This window comes from Petaurus breviceps, unplaced genomic scaffold (assembly GCF_028583685.1).
Source record: "Petaurus breviceps papuanus isolate PSGF00001 unplaced genomic scaffold, PetGlider_PUasm1.0 174, whole genome shotgun sequence".
NCBI lineage: Eukaryota > Metazoa > Chordata > Mammalia > Diprotodontia > Petauridae > Petaurus > Petaurus breviceps.
In genome coordinates, this window is record NW_027185761.1 from 52,598,290 (window position 1) to 52,625,570 (window position 27,281).

The 27,281-nt window shown below is 41.4% G+C and overlaps 1 protein-coding gene across 2 annotated transcripts in view; it reads right to left on the bottom strand.

The window, feature by feature from the left end:
- Positions 1-685: 685 nt before the first annotated feature.
- CEP15 (centrosomal protein 15) overlaps positions 686-27,281 on the bottom strand; it is a 27,184-nt gene continuing 588 nt past the window's right edge. The window contains exons 2-5 of one of the 2 annotated variants that reach the window (XM_069084198.1): positions 22,326-22,419; positions 20,774-20,900; positions 3,098-3,172; positions 686-1,145 (exon numbers count right to left, since the gene is read on the bottom strand). In XM_069084198.1, the coding sequence (XP_068940299.1) occupies positions 1,011-1,145; positions 3,098-3,172; positions 20,774-20,900; positions 22,326-22,419 (431 nt within the window). In that variant the 3' untranslated portion in view covers positions 686-1,010. The remainder of the gene's footprint in view (positions 1,146-3,097; positions 3,173-20,773; positions 20,901-22,325; positions 22,420-27,281) is intronic. The other variant, XM_069084199.1, reaches the window with a different exon arrangement.

The following is a 27,281-nucleotide window of genomic DNA, read 5'->3' on the forward strand; positions in this document are numbered from 1 at the left end:
TTTAAAGCTATATTGTTTAGGAATTGTGAACGGATGCCTCTCTGAGAACTCAAGGAGAGGGAAGAGAGTTAAAAGATGAATAGAGGGGGAAGAACCCATTACTCTCCTCAATAATGGACGCAACCCTTAGAAAACCAAATAAAAATTCTATCAGAATCCCCTATCCTAACAGGTTCACTTGAAATATGTCCAAGAGCTAGCTAGGTTCTGGCAACAGTTAGCCTTTGGCCTTTAGGGCCCAGTTCTCTGCACTGACAAATACTTTAAGAGTTTAAACTGTGAGAACAAAAATATTTTAGGAGATGTACTTATTTCTCTAAACACACAAGACAAAGTGTTATGTAGAATGCAAAGAGTATTACACTAGGAATGAGAAGATCAGTCTTTCTACAGGCCTGTGATCCTGAGCAAGTCACTTCAACTCTGGAGTGGTGGTTTTTGCCAGTTATGATAAATGGCCTTCCTTAGGGCTGGGAGGTTCACGCCAGATAATCTATTCAGGAACTATAGAAAGAATTATGCAAATAGAAGGTGCTAGGCAAACCACTCTGTTGCTTTTCTTTTTCATGGCGGGTGGAAAATAGTTAGGAATGGTAATAATCACTACTCTTTGTCAAAAGGGGTTATGGAAATAAGACATAAAAAGGACTGAAAAGTGTTTTAAAATGAAATAAGTCACATAAGACACATTTTAACCATTTATTTAATTCAGTTCATCTTTTAAAATGTTCTTTTACACTCCTAAAAGTTTGACGAAATGACAGATTAAAAGTAAAAACAATTCTCATCATTCTTTAAAAAAAACTGTAATGTATTCCAATGCTGGTTTGACGAAATTTCCAGTAAATTTTAAAACTCCCCCTCCTGTCTGACAGGTAACAGAACACACATTATTATATTCCCTTATAAGAACACATTCCTTTGGATTGCTACAGTGTCCAGGTAAATTCTGCTTTCCTGAGCAGGTGCTCTGAAGCACAGCCCCAAGGAACATGACATCTTTCTTGTGGTTATCTCTCTGCAGTGTCTCTGATGTCATTTCCTGCTGGACTTTGACATCTAACACCAGTGGGATATTGTGCTTTTCCTAAAAGAAACTGCTCCCACTTGGGGGCCTGTTCTTCTACTGATGCCCAGTAGAGAGTCTGAAAAAACAAAACCCAAAAAGGAAAAAAGCAAAACAAGCAATGTAACTTGGCTTTTCAAAACAGTCTAAATGTTTATTCCCTTAAATACAGACACACACTCATACATGCATATATATGTGGAATGCAATCTCCCTACAGAACATTTTATGTTAATTTTAGAAAAAAGCTGGCTACTTACTCCTCAATTTTCAAATTTCTCAGCAAAACCACAGAGGTTGGCAGAAATTCTGGTTTTTGATTAAGTTTTGTGGTGTTTTGATACGCCCTCTTGTGGCTAACAGCATGATCTGTTGGGTAGAACTGTGCTACATTTCTTTGCTTAGTATTTTCAAACCAGTCAATAAGTATTTATTAAGCGCCTACTATGTGCCAGGCTGTGGTAAACACTGAGCATACAAAGAGTCAAAAAACGGTCCCTGCCCTCAGGCAGTGCACGATAAAAATCAAGCACAAAATGGTTTTCCAGTTTATACTGGAATTATGAAATGTAAGTTACTGCTCTGAACTTCACTTCAAAAGTTATGATATAACATTAGGGAACAAACCACAGTTAGTATGCTGTAGTTCAGGATTCAGGTGAAGCTTGTAGGGAAAGCAGAGGATGTACTCTTTATATTTTAGAAATATATGCTTCATTTTACAAGCAGCATTTTTTCCCCTGTGACTTGAATGATAAAACAATTTCAGAGTCAATCATAAGACTTTCCACACCAACAACACTAGCCCAATAAGCCACAATGGCCTGTAAACAGGAATAGGGTCAATGAGGTTTTATGGGCAATAACCCAGCATTCTCTGCTCTTTCGTCTATGGCAGTTTATATGGCCCTGACAAGTCCTACAAGCTCTGCTGGGCTTCTCAGGTTACTGCTCTAAGTTGCTAAGAAGACCCAGAACTTCACAGAGAACTCTTTTGGGGTATTTTTTTAAAAGTTACATTAATGTCATTCTAACTTTGGGAAATAACACTTGTGCAGAAATGGCATTGGGGACACACAATTAAGACAGTGAGGAAATTTTAAAATATAAAGTTTTATAAAAGTAAAATAACTACGCCGGTCCCATGAAACTACGAATGTGGTCTGAGTAACAGCCTGACATGTTCACCCTGCTGTACAAGGCCAACTAAGAAAAAATAACAAGTGTGGCCTGGGGTTGGGAGTTTCTTAGCTATTCATGGCTGGATTCACCCTTATTCTGTGTGTGAACTCTAAACGAATAAGAGTAAGGTACAGAGTTAAACAAAGAAACAGACATGCCCTTAGCCCATTTGTGTCATGTAAATCCAAGAGGTACCCATCTCATGGAACAAAGTTTCCTTCTATGTCCAGCTTCTATCTTACTTTATGTCTTAGATGGCACAGACAGCTGAAGGGCAATTTAAGAGCCCCCAAATATCACAGCCTGTTTTAGCAGACAGCAAAAGAGTATTAAGACAAAGACCATCTTTCCAAGAGAAAAATAGCCTCAATCTCTCCCCAAACCCTGAAATCAATTCCTTTTCATCATGAACATTTTCGTATATCAAATAATGTATGTTTCTGCCAAACTTCCCCCAATCTGTTCCTAAGCTTCACAGAATATAACACTTAGAAGCCATACTCCATAACAAACATATATTCAGGCCACTTATTAAACTTTCTGTGAAGAGACTGTGAACAGCTATTTTTAAATCCAACAGAGAGGACACAGATTTCAAGTGAAATGCTCATTACGATTTCTATACCATCACCTTAAGATCTAGTCTCCTATTTTTGTTTAACAAGACTCCTTATCTAAATAAAATTTCATAAAAAGTAAACAGGACTTTGATAAAAGAGATCTTTCACTTGATTAAAATTTAAAATGTTCTTTAAAGGGATAAATCCAGAAAGTGTATACATAAATATCTGGGTACACAATGAATGACAGCCTAGATGTAGGTGTCTAAAGGTGACCCAAGATTCTTACCTGAAGATTAACCATTTCAGGATGTGACCGTAAATGCACCTTTTTTTCAATTTTCTCTTCTAGTGTTCTTATATCCTATAACAGAAATAAATATTTTAAAGGAGAGTATGGGTATGCAAATATATTTAAAGGAGAGTGTGGACATGCAAATATACAAATATTTCCTTTCTGCAAATGATTTACCAAGGCAAATTGTTGCACTATGGCAACGATATGATGGAGAAATCAGGGTGAGAACCAAATCCTCAATTCAATCAGGTAAACAGTTACACGCCTGAGAGTAACACCACCCACTTCTATTCTTTAAATGTAAAGACTACTTCTAAGTGACCACTTAGTCTCTAACAGCCAACACCTGCTAGGAGTGTTCATACAAAATGGCACGGGTTTTCAGATTTCTTTAGAGCAGAGTGAAGGTCAGACAGCACGCAGAGCCTCAAACCACTTCTGAGTAACCTTAGGGCTGTGTGAATGCCAGCGCACTGCTCTCCCCATGCCCTCTGTGACCCAGACTATACAATCATATGTGTATCACACATGAGTATCAGATGTGAAATGGACAGAATTCCAGGTTTCCATGTGTGCCAAGGTGGAGGCTGGGGGGGGGGGTCTGCCAGCCCAAGCACCCCAAACACCACGGGCAGAGGGGATGCAATCTGCAGCGGCAGAGGCAGTACAAACATCAACCAAAGTCACTCTCTCTGCAGAGTTGAAGTATAAGGCACTTTAGGAGATGATTTATGGATCAAAACTGAAAACATAAAGAAATAATTGTTGCCTTTTAGAAATACAATCTTTCATGTTAGAGCCTTCTAGAAATGATTTCTAGATTCAGGGATGAGCCTCTGTAGCCTAAAAATCTCAGGGAGCGGTGTGTGCTCCTGATTTTAAAGAACAGTAAGCAGCTTTCACTTGACGTTCACTTCTGTATGTACAGCGTTTTGTTTTTGCTTCATTTAATAGAGTCTAAAGCAACTATGATACCTGAACTTTATTTACAGTTTGGTAAGATCTTACCTTGATAATAATTAGAACACCAAATCTGGAGCTAGAACAAGCTGTTTACCAAACCCCTGACCTCTGCTGATCTTACCTTTTGATGCCTACTTAAAGGATCAGCACCTAGGCTCCATTTACCTACTACTAAATGAGTCAAAAATAAACAAAACAAAAAATCAATCTGTGTCAACTCTCTGAGATTCCTAAGTTGCTAGAAAAAGGGAAAGTTCTCCGATCTATGAACAAACACTGGAGAAATCTAAGTACAGGGCTGTTGGACAGACGGAGAGGGATGGGAAGGGGCGTGGGAGTGGGGTGTGAAGAAGCCAATGCTGAACAGGAGAAAAAAGAGAGCAGATGGCAGCGGCGGGAGCAGGGAATGGGTGTGAAGAGTAAAAGGGAAAAACAGGAAATTCCCTAAAGGGACTTCCCAAAGTTGTACAACCACTGCTGCACCTGCTGTCTAGAGGAAGGAGATTTAAAGAAGAAATAGTCAATTTAGGAATAGAAAGCCTATTAAACAGCTTGCCTGTCCTGTATCTGAAATTTAAAGCTGAAAACGATGGCTGAAAGCTACCGATACTGTGAAGTCAAAATAACAACAGAAACAGAAACCTGACTGGGGCACACTGAGTTTTATAAGACCTTAGTAAAAAAAAATATTTTATGACTCCATTAAAGCAAAGATTTAATTAGATTCAGAAATAAAAAACATATAACCCTGAGAAATCATATGAGTGACATAATTATTCCAGGAATAGTTGTTTAAAGCTACTTATTAAAAAGGCAGGATTAATTCAACTCAGTGAACATTTATTGAATATCTCCTATGTGAAAGACACTGAAAATACATAATCTAGTGGGGAGGAGAGACACATACACTAAGAACTATAACACAAGTTAGAACATGACAGAAGACACACAACAGAAAAAGACACATAATGGCCTAAGAGGCTGAGGGGTAAAGGGTAACTTCCAGTCAGGGCAGATGAAGGAAGGAACCATGGAGAGAGTCTAAGTTTCTCATAGCAGGGCTGATTCGGTTTTTGTTGGTGTGCCCAGTGGCTGGCACGGAGCAGGGGCTTTCTAAGTTTGTGCTGACTGCTCAGAATAGGGGACACATGAGCTGAATCCTGAAAGAAGGGAAGGACATCAAATGGCAGGTATTAGAGCGGGGAGGACAGGTCCCTCTGTCAGACGCAGGCAGGTGAGATGAGAATTTGGTTACAGCAGTGTGGAAGGATGTAGAATAAGATAGGGGAGAGCCATGTTTTGCAGTGTTAGACTGGAAGCCCAAGGAGTTCACGGGGCAGATTTTTGCACAAGGTAACAAGAGGATTCGATCTGGATTACTTTAGCAGTAATGTGAAGGACAGATTGGAGAGGGGAGACAAGGAAGCTGTTAAAGCTGTCACAATAGTTGGCATGAGAAGGCAAAGAGATCATTGATAAGAAGCATGGTTCCTGTACACACCAAAATATTTAGAACAGCACTTTTCATGGTAGCAAAGACCCAGAATCAAGGTAAATGCTCGCTGTCTGGGGAATAGCTAACAAACTGCGGTGTGTAAATGTAATGGAATATTACTACACTGTAACAAACAGCAAATATGATGAATGTAACCTATGGAATGTAATCATGGAAGGACTTCAATGAACTGATGCACCATGAAGCAGCACCAGGGGAAATGTTGGTGACATAAAAATAAGAGGTGAATAAAGACAGAGATACATGATAAAGACATGCGTTAAATACACACAGAAACCAAAACAAGTCTGGATGAGAGGTACTAAAGGCCTGAACTAGGGCTGCAATGGGAGTGGAAAGGAGGCAAAGACTGAGAAACCCTGAGGTGAGTAGCACATGGCAAGCAGCTGGAGGTAACAAACAAGAAAGCGTCAAAGATCATGGGAGCCTTGAGCCAGCCAGAAGAGGCAAGGCTGTCCCCCAAGTGCCTGGAGTGGCAGGCCCTCCCTGCCCCATCACCACCGTGAAGATGCAGCCCTGGGCCCCTCAAGAGCCACAGCTACTGAATACTTGGAAAAAAATGTTTTCACCTCCAAGTCCTTGGCACTGTCAGATCATTCAACATCAAGAAGACACTGAGAATGTACTTTTACATCAGCCTCCTACCCCCTACAATGAGACAAGATCACTCGTCATCCTCACCACCAGACCTTGGCATCTGCCTTGCCACAACACCCGAATGGCCACAGGTTCCTGTCACCTGGTCTGTTGGTACACCCTTAGGACCACACTCCACCAGCGCCTTGCCACCCGCTTTTTGCACTGCACCCTGAACACCAGGGTCCTTTCTCTCCACCCTACGAGAAATGTGAGTTGCCTCGGGCCATCTCACTTTTCCATCCGCAGTGTTCTGCACATACTAAGGGCTTTAACAAATGCCTTTTCATCCAAGGTTCTGTTACCAATTTCTTTGTTGTGCATACTTCAAGGAGTCCATTTCTCTTCTCTGGAGGAGAAAACAAGCAGGAGTAAAGCTGTGGCACCTTGCACCGCAGTCCTATCTCTCATCGCATTCTCTCCAAGCAGATGTTCTTAATAATAATAGCCAGTATTTACATATTCTTTAAAGTTTGCAAAGTGCTTTCAAATATTATCTCACCTTATCCTTACCACCCTGGGAGGGGAGGTGCCATTTTTATGCCTGCTTTACAGGTGAAGAAACAGAGGCAGGAAAAGTTAAGTGACCTGCCCAGTCAGAAAATACCCGAGAGTGAACTGCGCTCGGGTCCTCCTCACTTCCAGCCGTCTCTCCATCTTGGTCGTACTCCGAACATAGGTTCGAAAGGGAAAAAGGGGGGTTGTTGTACTTAGCATCCCTTTCAAGCTTCAGTTCGCTCTGGACCTTAACCTTCTGGTACTTTTAGAGGAGCGTGCCGCTTCTATGGTCATCCTCGATCACGTGACCTGCCTTCAGTCTTCCACACGCCCTTCTTCTTTTTCCTTCTTAAATTTAAACTCAGTTTCTTACTAGTTATTAGTTCATATTAAGCTGACAAAGTTCTTGACCTCAAGAGGTTTACATTCCAATGGAAGAGACAACAGATATAGAGATGCACACTCTACAGAATGAATATAAAGGTGGTTTGGGGAGGGAGGACACCAGTAACTGGGGGAATCACATTAAAGGCGCAACCTGAGCTGAATCTGGAAGGAAGTAACAGACTCTGAGTCAAAAACAGAAGGCACCACAGGCCTCAAAGATGGCTGGTGCAAAGTCCTGGAGATGGGAGATCAAGGGTGGTGTAGATGAGGACAATGAAGCAGGCCACTATGGAGAAATGTATGCTGTGCAAAGGGGAGTGCTACAGAAGAAGGCTGGAAGGAGAGGAAGATTTAAATGACAAACAATTTCTATTAGATTCCAAAGGTAATAGGGAATCACTGGAGTTTACTGAAGAGAAGGGTGACATGGTAAAATCTGAGCTTTAGAAAAATTGCTTTGGGGACTTCGTGGAAGATGGATTGGCTCAGGAAGGATTCTGAGGCAAGGAGAGCAAGGAGGTGGCTCCTGCACTATTTCAGAAGAGAAGTGATGAGGACCTGGAACAGCAGGTGGCTATGGAAACATACAGGAGGAGTCAAGGGAGACGGAGGTGACAACATCTGGTAACTAGATCTGTGGGGCGGTGAGACAGAGGAGGTGAGCATGACACCCAAGTTGGGAAGCTAGGCGACTAGAAAAAAAGGTGGTGGTATCCTCCATAGTAACAGGAATTTTAGTGGGGGGGGGGCAAAGAGTTCTATTTTGGACATGTTTCATTTGAAATGCCCATAGAAAATCGATTTCAAGATGTCCAACAGCCAATTTCTGATTCTGAATCAGGAGAGGGATTAGGGCTTGACAGAGCTAGTGCTCACTGGCAGGGAGGTGCTAATGAAATCCATGGTATTTACTAAGGTGGTCACTAGAGTATTTGGAGGGCCCAGGATGGAGCCTTGGGTTAGATCTACGGTGAGTAGGCACTCTATGGTAAGTGAATAAACAAAAGAGACGTCAAAGTAGCAACTGGACAGATGAGAGAAAAGAACCGGAAGAGGGAAGGATCATAAAAATCCAAGCAAGGATCCGAGACAAGAGGGCGAGTAACTAAGCAGCAGCCACGAGAGCGGTCCGTGTCATCTGGTAACTTGTGAGAGAACACTTTCAGCTGAGTTTTATGAGGGCAGAAGCCAGAGTGCACAAAGCTGCTTGTTATTCAGGTATTTCAGTTGTGTCTGACTCTTCATGACCCCACAAAGATACTGGAATGGTTTATTTCTTTCTCCAGCTTATTTTTACTGATGAGAAAACTGAGGCAAACAGGGTTCAGTAACTTGCCCAAGATGAGCTAGCTATTATATTGTCTAAGGTTGGATTTGAATTCAGGTCTTTCTGACTGCAGGCCCAGTACCCAGCTGGCCCAAGATAGTTTAGAAAAGAAGAAGAAGAGAAGAAGTGAAGGCACTGAGTATAGAAGAACTTTTTCAAGGAATCTGGCAGGAAAATGAAGGAGATATATAGGACAACAGCTATACGGAATTGTAAGATCTAGTGAGAGGTTTTGTTTGTTTGTTTTTAAGGGATGGCAGAAGTTCCAGCACATTTGTAGACAGCAAAGAAGGAATGAGTAGACAGGAAGAAACTAAAAATTGAAGAGTAGGGATAAGAATGGATTGGCTGGAAAAGAGAACAGGATGGGTGATCATTAAACATTAAAAAAAAAAAACTGTACACAAAATTTACAGTGAATTCAGTTTCTAATTTTTAACAAATTAGATTTGGGAAGGAGACTACAAAAAGGCATGTTATGAATATAAACACATGTAGCACTGTGTAGCTACATAGTTAAAAATAAATTCAGAATACCTAGGTCTGGATGATACTGGTCAATTATCATGTCAGTTCATACAATGAAATTTTTTTTATTACTGTTCATTGTAATAGGGCAGTGAGGAGGTAAAGCAGACTCTGAGTCAGTATTGGGCTGGAGTCAGAAAGACTCATCTTCCTGAGTTCATATCTGGCTCCAGACACTTACTGTGAGACCCTGGGCAAGTCACTTCACCCTGCTTGCCTCCGTTTCCTCATCTGTCAAATGAGCTGGAGAAGGAAATGACAGAAACAACTGAAATGACTTAACAGCAGCATTTATTGTCATGGAATTGTGGTACAACTTAAGTGCTTGGAAGCAATGTTACTGGTTTCTTTTTTGCTGCCTTATGCTAGCACTTAAGAATCACACAAGCACCATAGCTTGGAGAGGCCACAGGGCAGTGGGTGTGTCCTGGTCCCAACACCCTGGGGCTCAGGGCTCTTTGGGCTTTTTTTGTCTTTTCTCTCTCATAAACTGACCCTCCAGCAGCTTCAACCAGTCCAGTCAGTCATGCAAAGTACAGAAGAGGAGCAGTTATTTCAGCTATCAAAGCTGGCTTGTTCAAGGAACAGTTCTGCTCATAACTGTCTTTCCTCTAAACCTGGGATCGGCGAGTAGAAAACAATCTAGCCTTCTGTAGCCTAGAGTATAGTGTCACAGCTCCTATCACTGACGCCCAAAACACTTTCATCCGCACATTCCTTATGCAGTATCTCTTATGTCCATCCAGTGCGCGGAACAGGACAGAAAGAACCAAGATATGGTTCCTGCCCTCCCATGGTTATAATCTGAAAGGGGAGATGATGCATGCACAGGAACAAGCCGAACACAAGATGGTGAGTGCCAGATGAGGAATACAGACACTCAGAACAAGGAGGGGACACTTCAGATTAGGGGTTCACTCTGGAGTTGGCATTTAAACTGGATTTTTAAGGTCACATAGAAGGGTTAATTTAGGCGGTGGAGCCAAGATGGCAGCCCAGAAGCAGGAAAACTCTGTGCACTCCCCCGTAACCACCTCAAATACCTATAAAAAAATGATTCTAAACCAACTTTAGAATCCACAAAATGACAGAAACAAATCTCCTGCTGAAGACAGCCCAGCATGCAGACAGGAAGGGCCCAGCACCCTGTAAGCCCACAATTTCAGCCTCAGGGCAGCCCCAACCAGCAGTGGCTAGAGGGACTTCCAGAGAGTGTATCACCAACAGCTGTAGTGGTTTCCAGAATTATCAAACCATAAATACCAAAGACAAAGTGAGAGGTCAGTAAGGACTTTGGGAACAGGAGGTCCGGGAGTATGGTCTGGCCTCTGCCCCCAGAGGGAGAAGCAGCTGAAGCACAGCCTCCACCCTGCGGCTGCTTCAGAGCTCCTGGCTTGCAGATTGTAGGGGGAGGCCAAGCAACCATTTTGAGGGGTAATCGCTCTTGCTTTAACCTGCTTGGATCTGGATCGCTGTCTAGGGTAAAGGTCCTGGGGTGTGTGACCAGTGAGCCAGAGCCTGGGGAGCCTCAGAGAGGGCACCCAACTAATAGCTCGAGCACCTGCGAAAATCCCAGCAATTTGGGACAAAGCTCCCTCCCTGGAAGCAGAGTTCTACTGTGGCAAAAAGCTCAAAAGTCAAGTAACTGAGTAGCAACATGAGAAAGCAAAGCAAGCACAGCAGTCAAACCTTAGATTTCTATTTTGGGGACAAAAAGGAGCAAAGCATGGAACAGGAGGAAGAAAACAAAGTCAGAACTCCTGCACCAAAAGCTTCCAAGAAAAATATGAACTGGTTACAGACCATAGAGGAGCTTAAGAAGGATCTTGAAAACCAAATAAGAGAAGTGGAGGAAAAATTGGGAAGAGAAATGAGAATGATGCAAGAAAATCACGAAAAGAGAGTCAACAAGCTGACTGAAGAAAATAGCACCTTAAAAAATAGACTAACTCAAATGGCAAAAGAGGCTCCAAAAGGCAATGCGGAGAAGAATGCCTTAAAAAGCCGAATTTGCCAGATGGAACAAGAATCTCAAAAGCTCAATGAGGAGAACCATTCCTTCAGAATTACATTGGAGCAAATGGAGCTAGTGACTTTATGAGAAATCAAGATGCTGTTAAACAAATCCAAACAAATGAAAGAATAGAAGGCAATGTGAAATATCTGGGAAATCCACTGACCTGGAATATAGATCCAGGAGAGATAATTTAAAAATTATTGGACTACCTGAAAGCCATGACCAAAGAAAGGAACCTAGAAATCATCCTTCAAGAAATTCTCAAGGAAAATTGCCCTGATGTTTTAAAATCAGAGGGCAAAATAGTGGTTGAAAGAATCTACCAATCACCTCTTGAAAAAGATCCTAAAAAGAAAAACTCCTAGGAATATTATAGCCAGATTCCAGAGTTCCCAGATCAAGGAGAGAATATTACAAGCAGCCAAGAAGAAAAAATTTGAATATTGTGGAAACACAATCAGGATAACACAGGATCTGGCAGCTTCTACACTAAAGGATCAAAGGGCCTGGAATATGATATTCCAGAGGTCAAAGGAGGTGGGACTAAAACCAAGAATCACCTACCCGGCAAAACTGAGTATCATGTTTCAGGGAAAAAATATGGTCATTCAATGAAATAAGAGGATTTTCAAGCATTCTTGATGAAAAAAAACCAGAGTTAAACAGAAAAATTTGACATTTAGATACAAGAAGCATGAGAAGGTAAACAAGGAAAAGAAATTGATACAAGAAGCAAGAGAAGCATGAGAAGGTAAACAGGGAAAAGAAATCATAAGGAACTTATCAAAGTTGAACTACTTACATTCCTACATGGAAAAACGATAATTGTAAACTTATAAAACTTTTCTCAGTATGAGAATAGTTGAAGAGAATGCAAATGTGTGTGTGTGTGTATATATATATACATACACACACACGTAAACATACATATATGTGTCTATATAGGAGGGTATATGGGCATATGAATACATATGTGTGTGTATATGGGTACAGGTATACACATAGACAGAGGGCACAGGACCAATTGAATAGGAAGGGATGATACTTAAAAGGTGAAATTGAGAGGTGAGAGAGGAATATAATGAGAGGAGATGGGGAGAGACAAAATGGGGTAAATTATCTCATACAGAAGAGGTAAGGGAAAACTGTTACAATGGAGGGGAAGAACAGGAAGGCAAAAGGGAATGGGTCAACCCCACTTTCATTGAATCTGGCTTAGGGAAGGAATGACATACACACTAAACAGAGTATCTCGCCCTACAGGAGAGTAGGGGGGAAGGGGATGAGAGGGGGGATGATGGAGGAGAGGGCAGGTTAGGGGGGAAGGAAGTTAGAAGCACACACTTTTGAAAAGGGAGAGGGTCAATGCAGAGAATAGAACAAGTGGGGGGCGGGATAAGATGGAGGGAAATATAGTTAGTCTTTCACAATATATCACTATGGAAATGTTTTGTGTAGTTACACGTGTACAACCTATACTGAAATGCCTATCTTCCCAGTAAGGGTGGGTGATGAGGGAGGAAGGGAAAAAATCTGGAATTCAAAGTTTTAAAATCAAATGTTTAAAATGTGTGTGTGCGTGTGTATATGTGTGTATATATACACACACACACACACACACACATTTTTTATATATAGGCACTGGGGTATAAAGATTCATCTTGCCCTACTGGAAAATCAGAGCGGGAATGGGGGAGGATATAGGAGACAGCAGACTGGGGGAGGGGGTATACAGTGGGATGGCTGTTTTGGGGTGGTAGGTAGGGGAAATACGGGGAGAAAATTTGTAACTCAAAATCTTGTGGACATGAATGATGTAAACTAAAAATAAACATAAAATTTAATTAAAAAAAAAAAAGATCACATAGAAGAAAAAGCAACTGTAGCACTCAGTAGAAATGGGGAAGGGAAGTAGTGTGTGCATGGGTCTGGAGTCAGAGGAGCTGGTTTCAATCCTGACTCTGCTGTTTACCACTTGGGTGACTATGAGCAAGTGACTTAACCTTTTTCAGTTTCCTTACTGGTAAAATGAGGGAGTTGGCCAGATGACCTCTAAGCTCCAGTCCTGGAGTGTGTGGTGAGAGGCAGGAAAGGAGGCAACAGTAATTAACATGCACATAGAACTTTAAATTGTGCAAATTACTTTGTATACATATTCTCACTCCACCGAGGTAGACAAGTATTATTATTCCCATTGTAAAGATGAAGAAACCGAGACTCTGCTTAAATGATTGCCCATGACCCCACAGCTTCTAATTGTCAGTTGACCCAGAACTTCCTGCCCCCAAATCCAGTCCCCCTCTCCCGTAAGTAGGTCATACCTTCTGTCATGAGTGAGAAGGAGGGCTGAGGAGTACAAAGAAAATGAAGGGACATCCAATGCACTTATATTTTATTTTTTAGTTATTATTACATGTACCTTTCCTTCGGCTTCTTAAAGTAGATACTTAATTTTATTTGATTGGTTGGTTGGCTATCTGAAGTTGGGTCCTGAATTTGGATCCAAATTCTATAGGTTTAGCTAAGGAATTATAATTTTATTCTAAAATCCTCAATGGGAAGCTATTACAAAATATGAAGCAGAAGTGACATCAAAACATTCTTTTAGAGAGATTATTCTGACACACTTAAACAGGACAGACTGGCATAAAGAGATCTTGGGACATAAGGGAATCACAGAGGCAGCTCTGGGCTGGGCTTGACCGAGGCTACTCTCTTGGTAGTTTAAGTTTGACATTATAACCAAAGTGAGACACTCAGAGATCATTCAACAGTTAACAAAAAGAGATTTACTTAGCCACAGCAGCACAAGAACATTCAGCAAAGATGGACACTGAAGACACTTCAAGTTAATTCAGCAAATGAAACACTCTTGCCTGTATTGTTATCTATCAACCAAGCCTCAGAGATGGAGCCTAGAACTCCTTGAGGCAACCTTGTCTTAGGAGCTGAGGAAAATGTTGACAGTCTAAACCTGTTGCCAACCAAGTCTAAAATACAATCTCAATAACTTTTAAGAAAAAATATGCCTAACTTGCATTGGGGGACATGTTAAAATATTGCTCCTACCAATTCCAAAAGACTCATGATGGAAAATGCTATCCACATCCAAAAAAAAGAACTGATGGAGTCTGAATGCAGATCTGGGCATACTATTTTCACTTTATTTTTTGTGGTTTTCCCATTTGCAAACTGTAACTTTTTTTTTCAAAATGTATTTTCTTTCAAAACATGACTAATATGAAAATATATTTTACATGATTGTACATGCATAACCTATATCAGACTGCTTGCTGTCTTGAGGAGGAGGGAGGGAAGAGAGAGAAGGAGAAAATTTGGAGCTCAAAACTTTTTTTTTAAATTAATGTTAATAGCCGTCTTTCAATGTCCATTATCACCACTGCTATTCAATATTGTACTAGAATTGTTAGCTTTAGGAATAAAAGAAGAAAAAAATTGAAAGAATTAGAATAGGCAAGGAAGAAACAAAGTTATCAGATGATATGATGGTATACTTAAGAGAATCAACTAAAAAACTACTTTAAAAATTAACAACTTTAGCAAAGTTTCAGGATATAAAATAAACCCGCATAAATCATCAGCATTTCTATATATTACTAATAAAGCCCAACAGCAAGACATTGAAAGAGAAATTCCATTTAAAGTAACTGTAGACAATATAAAATATTTGGGAGTTTACCTTCTAAGACACACCCAGTAACTATATGAACACGATTACAAAATATTTTTCACACAAATAAAATTAGATCTAAATAAATGGAAAAAACATCAGTTGCTCATAGGTAGGCCAAGGTGATATAATAAAAATGACAATTCTACCAAAATGAATTTACTTATTAAGTGGCACACAACACAAACTACCAAAAAATTATTTTATAGAACTAGAAAAAGTAGTAAGAAAATTCATCTGGAAGAACAAAAGGTCTAGAATATCAAGGGAATTAATGAAAAGAAATGCAAGAGAAGGTGGCCCAATCATACCAGATCTAAAATTGTATTATAAAGCAGCAATCATCAAAACTTCTTTGTATTAGCTAAGAAATATAGTGGCAAATCAATGGAATAAGTTAGCTACACAAGACACAGTAGTCAGTGACTATAGCAATTTTGGGGACATAGTAGTTTCTGGGATAAGAACTCACTATTTGGCAAAAACTGCTGGGAAAAATGGAAAATAGTATGGCAGAAAGTAGGCACAGACCAATATCTTACACTGTATACCAAGATAAAGTCAAAACGGCTCCATGATTTAGACATAAAGGGTGACATTATAAACAAATTAGGAGAGCAAGTTATACTTTACTTGTCAAATCTATGGAGAATGGAAGAATTTATGTATGACCAAACAAGAGATAAAGATGAAGTTCAAAATGGGTAATTTTGATTGCATTAAATTTAAAAGTTTTTGCACAAACAAAGTCAATGCAACCAAGATCAGAAGGGAAACAGAAAGCTGGGAAACAATTTTTACAGCCAGTGTCTGATATTTCCAAAATATACAGAGAACTGAGTCCAACTTATAAGAATACAAGTCATTATCCAACTGATAAATGATCAAAGGATATGATCAGGAAGTTTTCAGGGGAAGAAACTAAAGTTATCTATAGTCACATGAAAAAATGCTCTAACTCACTATTGATTAGAGAAATGTAAATCAGGGGTGGCTAGGTGGTGCAATGAATAGAGCACTGGCCCTGGAGTCAAGAGGACCTGAGTTCAAATCCAATCTCAGACACTTAACACTTACTAGCCATGTGACCTTGAGCAAGTCACTTAACCCCAATTACCCTGCCCTCTCCCCTCCAAAAAGAAAAAGAGAAATGCAAATTAAAACAACTCTGAGGTACCACATCACACCTCTCAGACTAACATGACAAAACGGGAAAATGATCAATGTTGGAGAAGATGATATATAGGAAAATTAATGCATTGTTGGTGGAGTTGTGAATTGATCCAACCATTCTGTAGAGCAATTTGGAATTATGTCCAAAGGGCTACAAAACTGTGTATACCCTTTGATCCAACAATACCACTTCTAGGTCTGAATCCCAAAGAGATCATTAAGATGAGGAAAAGACCCACATGTACAAAAATATTTACAGCAGTTCTTTTTGTGGTGGCCAAGAATTGGAAATTGAGGGAATGCCCATCAATTGAGGAATGGCTGAACAGATTGTGGTACATGAATGTAATGGAATACTACTGTTTCATAAGAAGTGATGAGCAGGTGGACTTCAGAAAAACCGGGAAAGACTTGCATGAACTGATGCTGAGTGAAGTGAGCAGAACCAGAAAAACATTGTACACAGTAACAAGCAACACTGTTTGATGACCAACTTTGAAAGACTTGGCTCTTCTCAGCAATGCAATGATCTAAAACAATTCCAAAAGATTCAAGATGGAAAATGCTATCCATAGCCATTGGAGTCTGAATAGAGATCAAATTATACTATTCTTCCTTTTTTTTTTCTTTCTCATGGTTTTTTCCCGTTGGTTATAATTCTTCTTTACAACATGACTAATGTGGAAATAAGTTTAATATGATTATACTTGTATGGTCTATATCAGACTGCACACTATCTTGGGGAGGGGTGAAGTTGAAAACTAAAAATAATTTCTTTGAAAAAGATTTTTGTCTTTCTAAATAATTGGAAAAAATAAAAATACTATTCTAAAAATACTGCTCCTGCCACAGAAGGGAAGGGACATTTGAAAGAAAAGTTGTAAAGAATAAGATATAATTGAAAGGAGATTCATAGAAAGTCAAGTGTAAGAGGAACATACAATGAGATGACCTGGATGGCTCCTGATCTACACTGGGTGAGCTCACAGACCCACTGACATATGGGCTCAATCAACTTTAGTACCTACAGTGGAGAGGATTTAGGTTGCCTACACTGAGACCTTAATACTGCATTATGCAACTGTTTTCTTGAAAGTCATGCTGGAGAAATACAAGCTTCAGCAGGTCCTATTACCAAGCTGGAAAGGTTTCCAGAAAGATCCTGCTAACCACTATGTAGACACTGTCTAAGGACCAAACTAGTCCACTTCAGAGAGGTCTACCATAAGCTTGACTTCTATCTACCAGGGCTCATGAACTGCATCAGAGGAGGGAGTCTCTGCAATAATGAAAACACAGGTCCTTAAATATTTAAATAAGAAAGTAATACTTTGTCTTCATTTTTAATTACTTCACGTTTTTATATTTGCACATGTTGTCTCCTCTTATGGTATGTAAGTTCCTTCAAAGCAGACCACTTTTTTTTTTTGCCTTTATGTCCCCAGTGCCTAACACAGTGTTCAACACACAGTAGGCAATTTGTAAGTGGGTCAGGGTGGTTACTGATAAAGATCAATAGGTCCACAATCTACAACAATGTAAAATGTGTCTTTGGTGTCCTCAGCCCTGTCTCTAGAATCTTCTGATATCCATCTGAAACACGTTGTATGAAAAAGTATACCAACTTAAGGGCCCAGCCCAAACCTCCCCTCAAGTGGCCTTTGTCCCCAGATTTCTCTTTTCTCTCATTATTAGAACTGAAAAGCAGCCGAGTATAATGGTTGGTGAGTCAAACTTGGAGTCAAAAGACCTGAGTACAATTTCTACCTCTTTGACAGACAAGTGAAATGACTGTGAGCTTCCTGAAGCCTCACTGAGGAGACTCTTTGTGGGCTGCCATCTGTCTCAGTGAAAGGAGTCTCCACACCAACTCAGTGAGACTTACACTAGAGGCAGTATTACTCCTATTTTACAGATGAGGAAATTTGAGGTTATAGTATAATAAAAATAAAAATGCACTGTGAGGTCCTAGGTAAATAACTTAACCTATCTATATGGACCTTAGCTATTCATTTGCAAAAAAGAAAAAGTTAGAAAAAATTACATCTAAGAGCCCTTAAAGCTTTAAAATTCTATGAATCTCTGGAAAAACTTAAATTTTACTTGTGTAACTGAGAAAGGTCAATGTAAGATAAACCCAGTGGACAATTCTTTTTTTTTGTTTGTTTCCTTCATCCTAACTACCTCATTTTGAAGTCCAGTTCAGTCATTACATTGCTTTACCAATGGGAATTCTTTCATGATCTACAGAAGATCTGTGCTGGGAATACTATCACATACAATCATTATGTCTCATGAATATTTCTTTTGAAACGGACCACTGCAGAGACAAATGGAGCACTTTTTGGAACCACGACCATCCCATCCTCAGTCCTAGCCTGTCCCTCTACCTGTTTTCTAAGAGATTAGCTGCATCCTAGGTAACTTACTGAGTGCCAGTCACCCTCAAATTCATCTTTCACCCAGATGCTAGAAGGAAGTTCATCAAACATTTACTCACCAGAGTACTGCCCTATGATTCCAAATTCCTCCTGCCATCCTGCCACCCACTGGGACATTGGCACAGTCATTCTGACATCTTGCCCGGTACGCTCAATTAAATGAGATATTTTTAAGGCACTTAGCACAGTGCCTGACATACTGTATGTGCTTAATAAATGCTTGTTCCATTCCATTCTAGGCTAAGCACCACACATATACCTATTCCCCTTTCCCTAACCTTGCCACTGGCTCTCCACTCTTTGCTCTGGGAACATTAATCCAATTAATAGTCTCCAACTAGCACAGGCATTCCTGGGAGTCCTCATGGTTGTTGTAGCCTCCTGAAATAAGTTCATGCTGCCAGCCCTTTCCACAGTATCATGATCATGTCTGAGGAGAAATGATAGAAAAGAACTCTGGATGAGAATGACAGCTCTGGAGTTTCAGCTTCCCTCTCTGCGGGTGGTACAGCTCCCCCGCAGAAGTGAGCTCCTCTGAGGGCAGGGGGATCTCCCATCTCTCCATCTGAAGGGCCTGCTTAAAAACTCTTAACAGATTATTAGTACTCCGGTACCAAGTCTTCAATAGCTCTGCCTGGTTCTGAGGTCACACAGACCAGAATCTGGTCTCATTCCATGTATACAATCACATTCCTCACTACTCCCTTACTGGCTTCTCACAAGGCAGTGTGGCCCCCTGGCCTCAGTCCTCACTCAGCTGCTTACTAGTGGGGAGATCCAGGTTAAGTTACATCCCCTCTCCAGGGCACAAGGTCCTCATCTGGAAAAGGGGGAGTCGAAACAGTCTCTCCAATCCATCTCACCTAGCTCTTTAAAGTGCAGTAACAACACACACAACTGGGTGCTCCAAAGCTGCAGGACACTCAGAGACCGCTCTGGGAAGGGCACAGTACGCCCACCGGGTGTAACACAGCTTCCCGTGCTGCCGATAAGGACTTGCCCACGGCCGCACAGCACCTGGGTGTCTGTTCAGAATCTGAACCTGGAGCTTCCCCACTGCAGCTCTGCATGCCTGTCAGTCACTGCCGTGCCCCTTATTCTCTGTGCTCAGCCTTTATTTGTGCGCCAGCTCTGGCCCTTCACTCCGCTCTGTGGCCAATCTCATCCCTGCTCTTCTGTCGACCAAAATCTAACCAGGCACCTTCACGCTGCTTCCTCCACAGTGCCCTCTTTACTCCAGGATCTCACCGTATATCCCACTGGGCACAAATACCCTGCAGACACAATTCACTACCGACTTACACACTGTCCACAGACTGGTTCATGTCTGATTACAAGGTGTTTAGTCTTAGACAGGGTTTGTTTCCCCACCGCACTGAGCAAATAGGACACTTTCAATAAATACTTGCTGACTAATAAGAGATGCTGGAATAAACTGAGTCCACTTGAAGATTAAATACCACTTTGGCAGGCTGCTACTAGTGGCTAGAATACAAGCCTGCCAATTTGGGTGAGTTTTTTTTTTCCTTTTTTGACATTTCATGACAGAAATTCAGATTATCATATATTTTCTGTTTTAAAAAAAACAGTGCAAACATCATTGGCAAGGAAGACATATGGTAAACTAAGATGCTTTAGTAGCACTGTGGCTGTGACTATCAGATTGTTGTGGCCCAAACCACTAGAAGCTGAAAAGCTAACTGACTTCTAAGAGAAAGAGAAGATGGAGACACTGGGAACTCCAATCATCTCTGAAAATGCTGAAAAATAGAAAACTGAAAGCTCCACTTTAGAACCAAAAAGATGAACGTTACCTGACAAATGTGACCATCATGGAATCTCCTGAGAGGGAGGATTTGAAAATGGGAAACTGGGATGGAGGTCAAAGTTCACAGTTAATTATGGAGAAAGGGACACTTTGAGGAAAACAAAGTTGAAGGATTCACGGATGTGACTTTCCTCCATGCAGGTGAACTGGAAGATGAAGCAGGCAGACTCCTGGAGGAATACTGACTCAAACCACCTTCAAAGTTACTGAAAATCTGTCTTCTTCAACGTGAACTCTACCACTCAGGGATGTTTCTAAGTATGACATAATACAATGTATTTACTTTTGTGAAAGAGAACTTTACAGAGCCTGAATCAGATGTCATTACAACTCTGTAACAAGAGATGTAAATTATGACATGGACTGAAATTTTACCTCATGCATAAAACTGATTTTGACTTCATCCCCCAAACAGAGAATGATTTTAAATAATTTCCTTAAATATACTTCAGTTCTCTTATCTCAGTGAATTAAAAAATACTTTTGCTCACTTGACTCAAAATTAATGAAATATTTGTAAAAAGCTACCAGTTTATCAGCAAAAAATAATTTTAAAAATTCCAATTATTTAATTCACTTAAAAATGTAACATTTCTAGCCACACAAAGTTTCAGAAAACTTACAAACAAAATCTACAAATTTATGTCACATAAATAACTTACATTTAAAAGGTCCTGATTCCTTTTATAGGCTAGCTTAGCTGCTTTTATGAGAGATGCCTTTTTTTCAGTCTTTTGGTCACCATGATCATTCTCCATTTCTTCAAGTAACAGTAATCTCTGGGCTAATCTGAAAAATAAATAACAATCAACAGAAGAAGGATAAGCACATAAAATAAGTGCAGTAAAACTTTTTTTTTCATTGTCTTCCCATTAAGAAATCTTTTAATTATTCCTCATTTAAGACTCTTATGATGTTGGAGGCCAATTACTGTGAATTAATCTGAGAGTAAAGAAGGAAGTAGGTGGTATGAAGTACTATTTCCTTAGGTGACCAGGCTACAATATGACTTTCTAGGTCAATCTGGGGAAATTGCTTTTATTTTCATTATCATATTCCTTATGTGTAATCTATGTACAAGATTGTGTTTTCCCACTCCCTCTTTCCTCTTGTGCAATTATTTTGGAGTTTTAAGGACATGTTTTAATTTTGGGTGAAAATATATACTGTAATACATATCTTTATGTACACATACATACTTATATATACCTCAACACACACATACATAACATTGATTTTTAACTTGCTATATGAAACCTTCTGTTTAACACTTCAGTACCCCCTGAATCTGATGTTACACATTTAGAATTGTGCTAAACTTCCATATGCTTGAAGAAGCAATAAAAACATTTTTCTCCTTTTTCTCAGAGAAAGAGGATGGTACAGGATATATATGTGTGTATGTATATGTGAGTATATGTATACGTACACACAACTAGGATGTTTATACAGAAGAAAAACTTTAAAAGTAGGGTTATAAAAATTAAACAGATGAAATACTCTTTCTAAACTATATGTAAATACTGCACATATATATGAACATTTCTCACTGGCGATATATTATTTCAGAAGTAATTAATTATTCAATCTTCTAATGTCATTAACAGTAAGCAAGCCATGATACCAGTACCTAGAAGATGACAGAAACTTATGACTAGGATGCTATGTAACAGAAAGAGTAAAGAATTTCCAAAACCTGTGACCACAACCTTTGATTAGGAAGCTCTCTGGATTAGAATAAGAATCCAGAACTTTACAAAATAAGACTCACTCACAATAACATAAGTGAAAACAGTGCTTCAAGATTTATAAAGCATTTTACAAATAACAGCTCTGGATAGGGTAGAGGAGGTATTCTTAACTCAATTCACAGGCTCCGAAGTTAGTGGTCAAAGTGGTTAGGGAATGTGCCTGTGGTCACACAGAGGCAGGATGGGAGCTCAGGGAGTCTGACTTCAGGCCTAGCAGTCTTATCCACCAGGGCTCTGTCAGGGGAAAAAATGGTGAACGTGATCTAAAGTAATGACATGAATGTAATTTGTCCTTTTAATCTCTTACTTCCAAGAGCTTGTGATACATACGTAACACTTGATCTGTTAACTCAAGTATAAGAAAGTGCAGAATTGAACACTTTCTGTCATATAAAATCTTGTGCACAATAATTGAATAAAACTAATACAATTTACATATTCAAAGTGCCCTTAAAACTCTTACATTTCTTCATGTTTTTTAGTAAGTCGAACTTCTTTGGCAAAATACACCATCCCCTTTCCTTCGGCCAGCCCTCCTTGGTGTTGGTGAAAGCTTTCTGTTACAGTTAAAAAACAAAAACAAAACCGATAGTGCAAAATTACTTCTCTGAAGCTCCAACAGGTAGTAAGCTCAGAAGCAGCAGACACCTGGAATGCTGCCAATGTACAAAAAATAGATCACACTCTATGAAAAAAGTACCCATCACTATAGATGTAGCACAGACCTCGTGAATGTGCCAGCTTCCTAGAATGTGCTCACACTGATGGAAGAAAATCTTTCCTGTGCAGTTCCTACTCTTCCATTAAAAAAGAAAAACATCACCTACTTTGTTTAGATTACATGTGACCTCCTTAGAAAAAGAAACCACATGTTTAAACAGGAGACTATAATGAGAATAATAAACTTAAATGTTCTGTTTAAACCCCTAGTTTTTTTCCTCTTATGAGGAGACAGATTCCAAGATGCCACTATCTCTTTTTCAAATAGGAAAATACAATTCAGGTGAATAGTATACTATGCCCCAGAGTAAATGGGAAACTATGTCATCTGTTAGGACAGACAGGCTCCCTGCACCAACAGCTGGGATGCTTATAGTTGTCCTTGAGAAGGAATATGACAAAGAAGTTGATTCCGTTGATAGGAGGCCTACACAGCTGTCACACTAGCTAGTACTGGCAAACTAGTCAGACACTGGCATGTTTGTGGGCAGAAAGGGACCCATGTGGGAGTCAGAAAGGCTCTGACCTCGGGCAATCACATAAACTCTCTGGGCCCACGGCCTCTTGTACAGTAGGACAAATTCAAGTCAACCATCGCCTGTATTGAAAGCCAGCCCGGGAGCATGGACAGTGTGCTCGATGTGGAGTCAGAAGGACCCTTTGACAGGCACCAGCCTTGCGGGTGTTTTTGGAGCCTGTTTCCTCATGTATAAAATGGGGCTGACTCCTGTGTACCCAACTCAAAGAGTGACTGCAAGACTCAAATGAAATAATGGATGTAAAATAAATGTATAAGGGGGGAGGATCACATCTCTCCTCCTTCACATATGTAAAGTACTTTGCAAATCTTAAATCAATATATAAGTAAGTTTTTACTAGAATTATTATAACTTTGGTCAGCTGCTATTTCCTACCTGGGTAACCTTAGTGAAATCACTGCTCCTTACTAGCCTTCAGGTCCCTCATCCGTAAAATGAAGGGATTGGGGGATTAATGGCTAAGGTCTTTCCCAGCTCTTAACTCTGGGAACCCAAATGCTTCAAGTGACCTCAATCAGGCACTTCCATGACCTGCTAAGGCTAGAGACAGAAGGTGCTAAAAGAAGGAAATGGCTGTTGTGGAATTCCTTCACAAAAAAAATACGACTTCATTAACTTAATAGAAAACTAGATCAAAGCTGAAAACTTTTCTCTATCCCTTCACTTGGGTTGGTACAGATATGTCCATGGCATGTAGGAAGGGCACTATTTCATTTACTACAGAACAGGAATCGGTAAAGAATAGTCTGCTTTATGGTCCTGGACGGCCAATCACCAACCCCCAAGGTGACTTTTCACTGGTTTAAGGCAAGATCAGAAAGACAATTGTGCCGCTTCCGCCCTTCCCCCAACCCTTGGGAGACAGGTCATACATTTATGCCTGGAATAACAATAGTAACAGCAACTAACGTTAAACACTGCTTACTCTGAGTCAGGCACCGAAGTAAGCACATTTTGAAATTACCACCTCATGTAAGCCACATGACAGGTGTGATTATTATCCTTATTTTATAGATGAGACTGAGACAAGCAGTGACTGGCCCAAGATCACACAGCCAGGTGTCTGTAGCTGGATCTGAACTCAGATTTTCCTGACTCCAGGCCCAGTCCTCTATGCACTGAGCCATCTAGTGGTGCAAATATCTCATCTTTGCAGGAGAAATCTGAAGTCCAGTGAGGTTAAGGGGCTGGCCCCAAATTCATACAGAAGTGTCAGAGACAGAACCGAAGCCCAGCTCTTACTCCTGCTGCAGGGCTCTCTTCACTGTACCATGCTTCCCTAACAGATGATTCTCAAGAATTCCCCTGGCCAAGGATGCACCACACTGTAGCCACTACACCCCGAATTCCCCTGGGCTAGTTCTGAGCAACAGGTGTTGCAGATGGTTTGGACGAGAGGCCTTCTGAGGTCCCCACTAGCTCTGACTAGGTTGGGTGCTGCAACCCGCCTGACATTGTGCACCAGCAGCACGGCCTTCAGGAGGGCAAGAGCACCTCCAAGCGGTGCAGCAGAGCCAGGCGGCCCCCGGAATCAGGGAGACTTGGGTCCAAATTCGGCCCAGGACCAGATCAGGCTTCTGACCTGGGCAGTTAGTTCTCCAAAGCTACAAACTATGAACCTACGTCCACAGAGGGACTAGAAAATCTTTTGCTCTAGAACTGGAAGGACCTCAGTGACCAACTAGTTCAACACCTTTCCTTTACAGAGGAGGAAACTGAGGCCCAGGGACATAAAGGGGCTTGTCCAATGTCACAAGCACATACCTCAGTGGTAAGATTTGAACCAAGGTCTTCCACCTGGAGAGCCAGGACCCTTCCCATTACATGGGGTGCTTCCTACACTGATAAAGGGGTCTAAGAACCCACCTCATTCTTACACATGAGGGAACTGAGGCCCAGAAAGGCTGTGACTTATCCAAAGGTCACAGAGTCAGTCAATGTCTAGGCAGGACTCAAACCTGTCATTTTGACTCCAAATTCAGTACTCACTCCATTCCATAACGAAGCCTCTCCTAAACACAGGTCGAGAGCTACGTAACTTGCCACTGGTCCTGTAGGTAATAAGTGACATGAGGCAGAATTTGAAGCAGGCTCTTTGACTCCAATCCAAATCTTTCCACTAAACCAACAAATGCAGATGTTGGTTTAAAAGGAGTAAGGACAGGGCTGGACCTGGGATTCACTGATACAGGAACACCCAAGTGAGAAAACCCCTCCACAAATGCAGACCAGCATCTTTTCAAAAATGTTTATTTTTTTGTGATGGTTTGTATTTTTTAACTTTTTTTGTGTCCTGGATGCCTTTGGGCAGTGTGGTGAAACTTAAGCTCAGAAAATATGTAAGATTACAAAGAAAACTAGTTCTGTTGAAGTATAGTTGTCAGAATGTCAAAAACAAAAGACAAGTTCACAGACCCCAGGTTAAGAAATCCTTTCGGTGAAGGCTGTCTGGAACAGCCAAGATGTTAGTCTTGCCAGTCACATAGCCAGTATGTAGGTAAAAGAGGCAGGATTTGAACCCAGGCCTTCCTGTCTTCAAGCCCAGTTCTCTATGAACTAACTTGTTTAGTTTAGTAACAAACAAAAATCACCAAAAATAATAAGACTGGGGTTCAAATATCTTAAACATGAGCTGTGTGACCATAGGAAGGTTATTTTTGTCTATGTCTCTGAGAGGAAAATGAAGCAGATGCATTCACATCAGTAGGGATGTTGTGGGGTGAAAAATGGGTGAATAATTTGAACACACATTTACTGTCAGATGCAATGCTCGGTCCTGGGGACAAAAAAGGAAAATAAAACAGTTCCTGCCCTCAAGGAGCTTACATCTTTAAAAGGGGCTGAGATAGCTAGAGGGCACTGGATTTGGCATCAGGGAGATCTGGCTTCCAGGCCTACCTCAGTGTGACTATGGGCAAATCACTTGCCCTTTCTATACCTCAGTTCCCTCATTTGCAAAATGAGGTTGGACTTGATGGCCTCTAAGTCCACTTCCAGCTCTGTATTGATGGTCTTGGGACATGCTGGGTGCCTAACCCTAGGCAGAGGTCATCTCACCTCTCTACCCCTATTCAGTCACAATTTCACTCACCATAGCAATTTAAACCTTAAACGCCTCCTAACATTGCACTGAAAAATGCATGAGTTCCCACTTCCCTCATCCTCACAACCCATCACCATCTCCACTACCTTCTCCTCCCCTTTCCTTGCCAAGGCAAACTCCTCCACATGCCCAAGAGACCCCACTCCATCAAATTTTCTCCAGTAGACTGCCTCCGCTACCTTCCCCACTCTCCTTGAGGTCACCCACAAATGGTGCCTCCACTTCCTATCACCTCTCTCTTAATTCTCTATACTCTGGCTTCCAACCTCACCATTCAACTGAAATGCTAACAATGCTCTGTGAGAGGCTGAGGCAGCATTTGAACTAGCTCCTCTGGCCTCTTCTGGGGCCGGCTCTATTCCCTGTGCCACTCAGCTGCCCCACCAGCCATCTCTTAGTTGACAAAGCTAAGAGCCTTTCCTCAAGCCTCCCCCGTCTTGTCTTTGGCAGCCTCCAGCACTGTCCATCACCCTCTTCTTGACCCTGTCCCCTCTCTAGGTTTTTGGGACACTCTCTCTCCTCTTTGGCTAAATGCCCACCTAACCGCGAGTGTCCCCCAAGCGTATTTTGCTGGACCACCTTCTCCTTCTATGTAACCGCCCTGGTCGGTGTCTGCCTGCGGATAATCACTGGATTCGATTCATCAGGTTCTAACACCTCTCCTGAGAGGCAGTTCTGAGTCTAATGCCTGCTGGACACCTGTACCTGGATGTCTCACAGACGCCTGGAACGTCATTTTGTCCCAATCTGCACTCATGGTCTTCCCCCACAAGCCTCCTATCCTGGGCCCTTTCCTATCAGCGCCATCCCCAGTGCCTCGGGCTTACAAGCTGGGCACCACCCTCCCCCGACCAATGCGGGGCCAAGGCCTGTCGATCTCACCTGCGCCCCGCCCCCACCTGGACTACGCAATGGCTGGCGCGGGGGGGGGGGGGGGGGGGGGTGGGAGCCCGCCCCCCCCCCCCCCCCCCCCCCCACCCCCCCCCCCCCCCCGGGGCGCCCGGCCCCCCCCCCCCCCCCCCCACCCCCCCCGCCACCCCCCGCGCGCGGCGCGGGG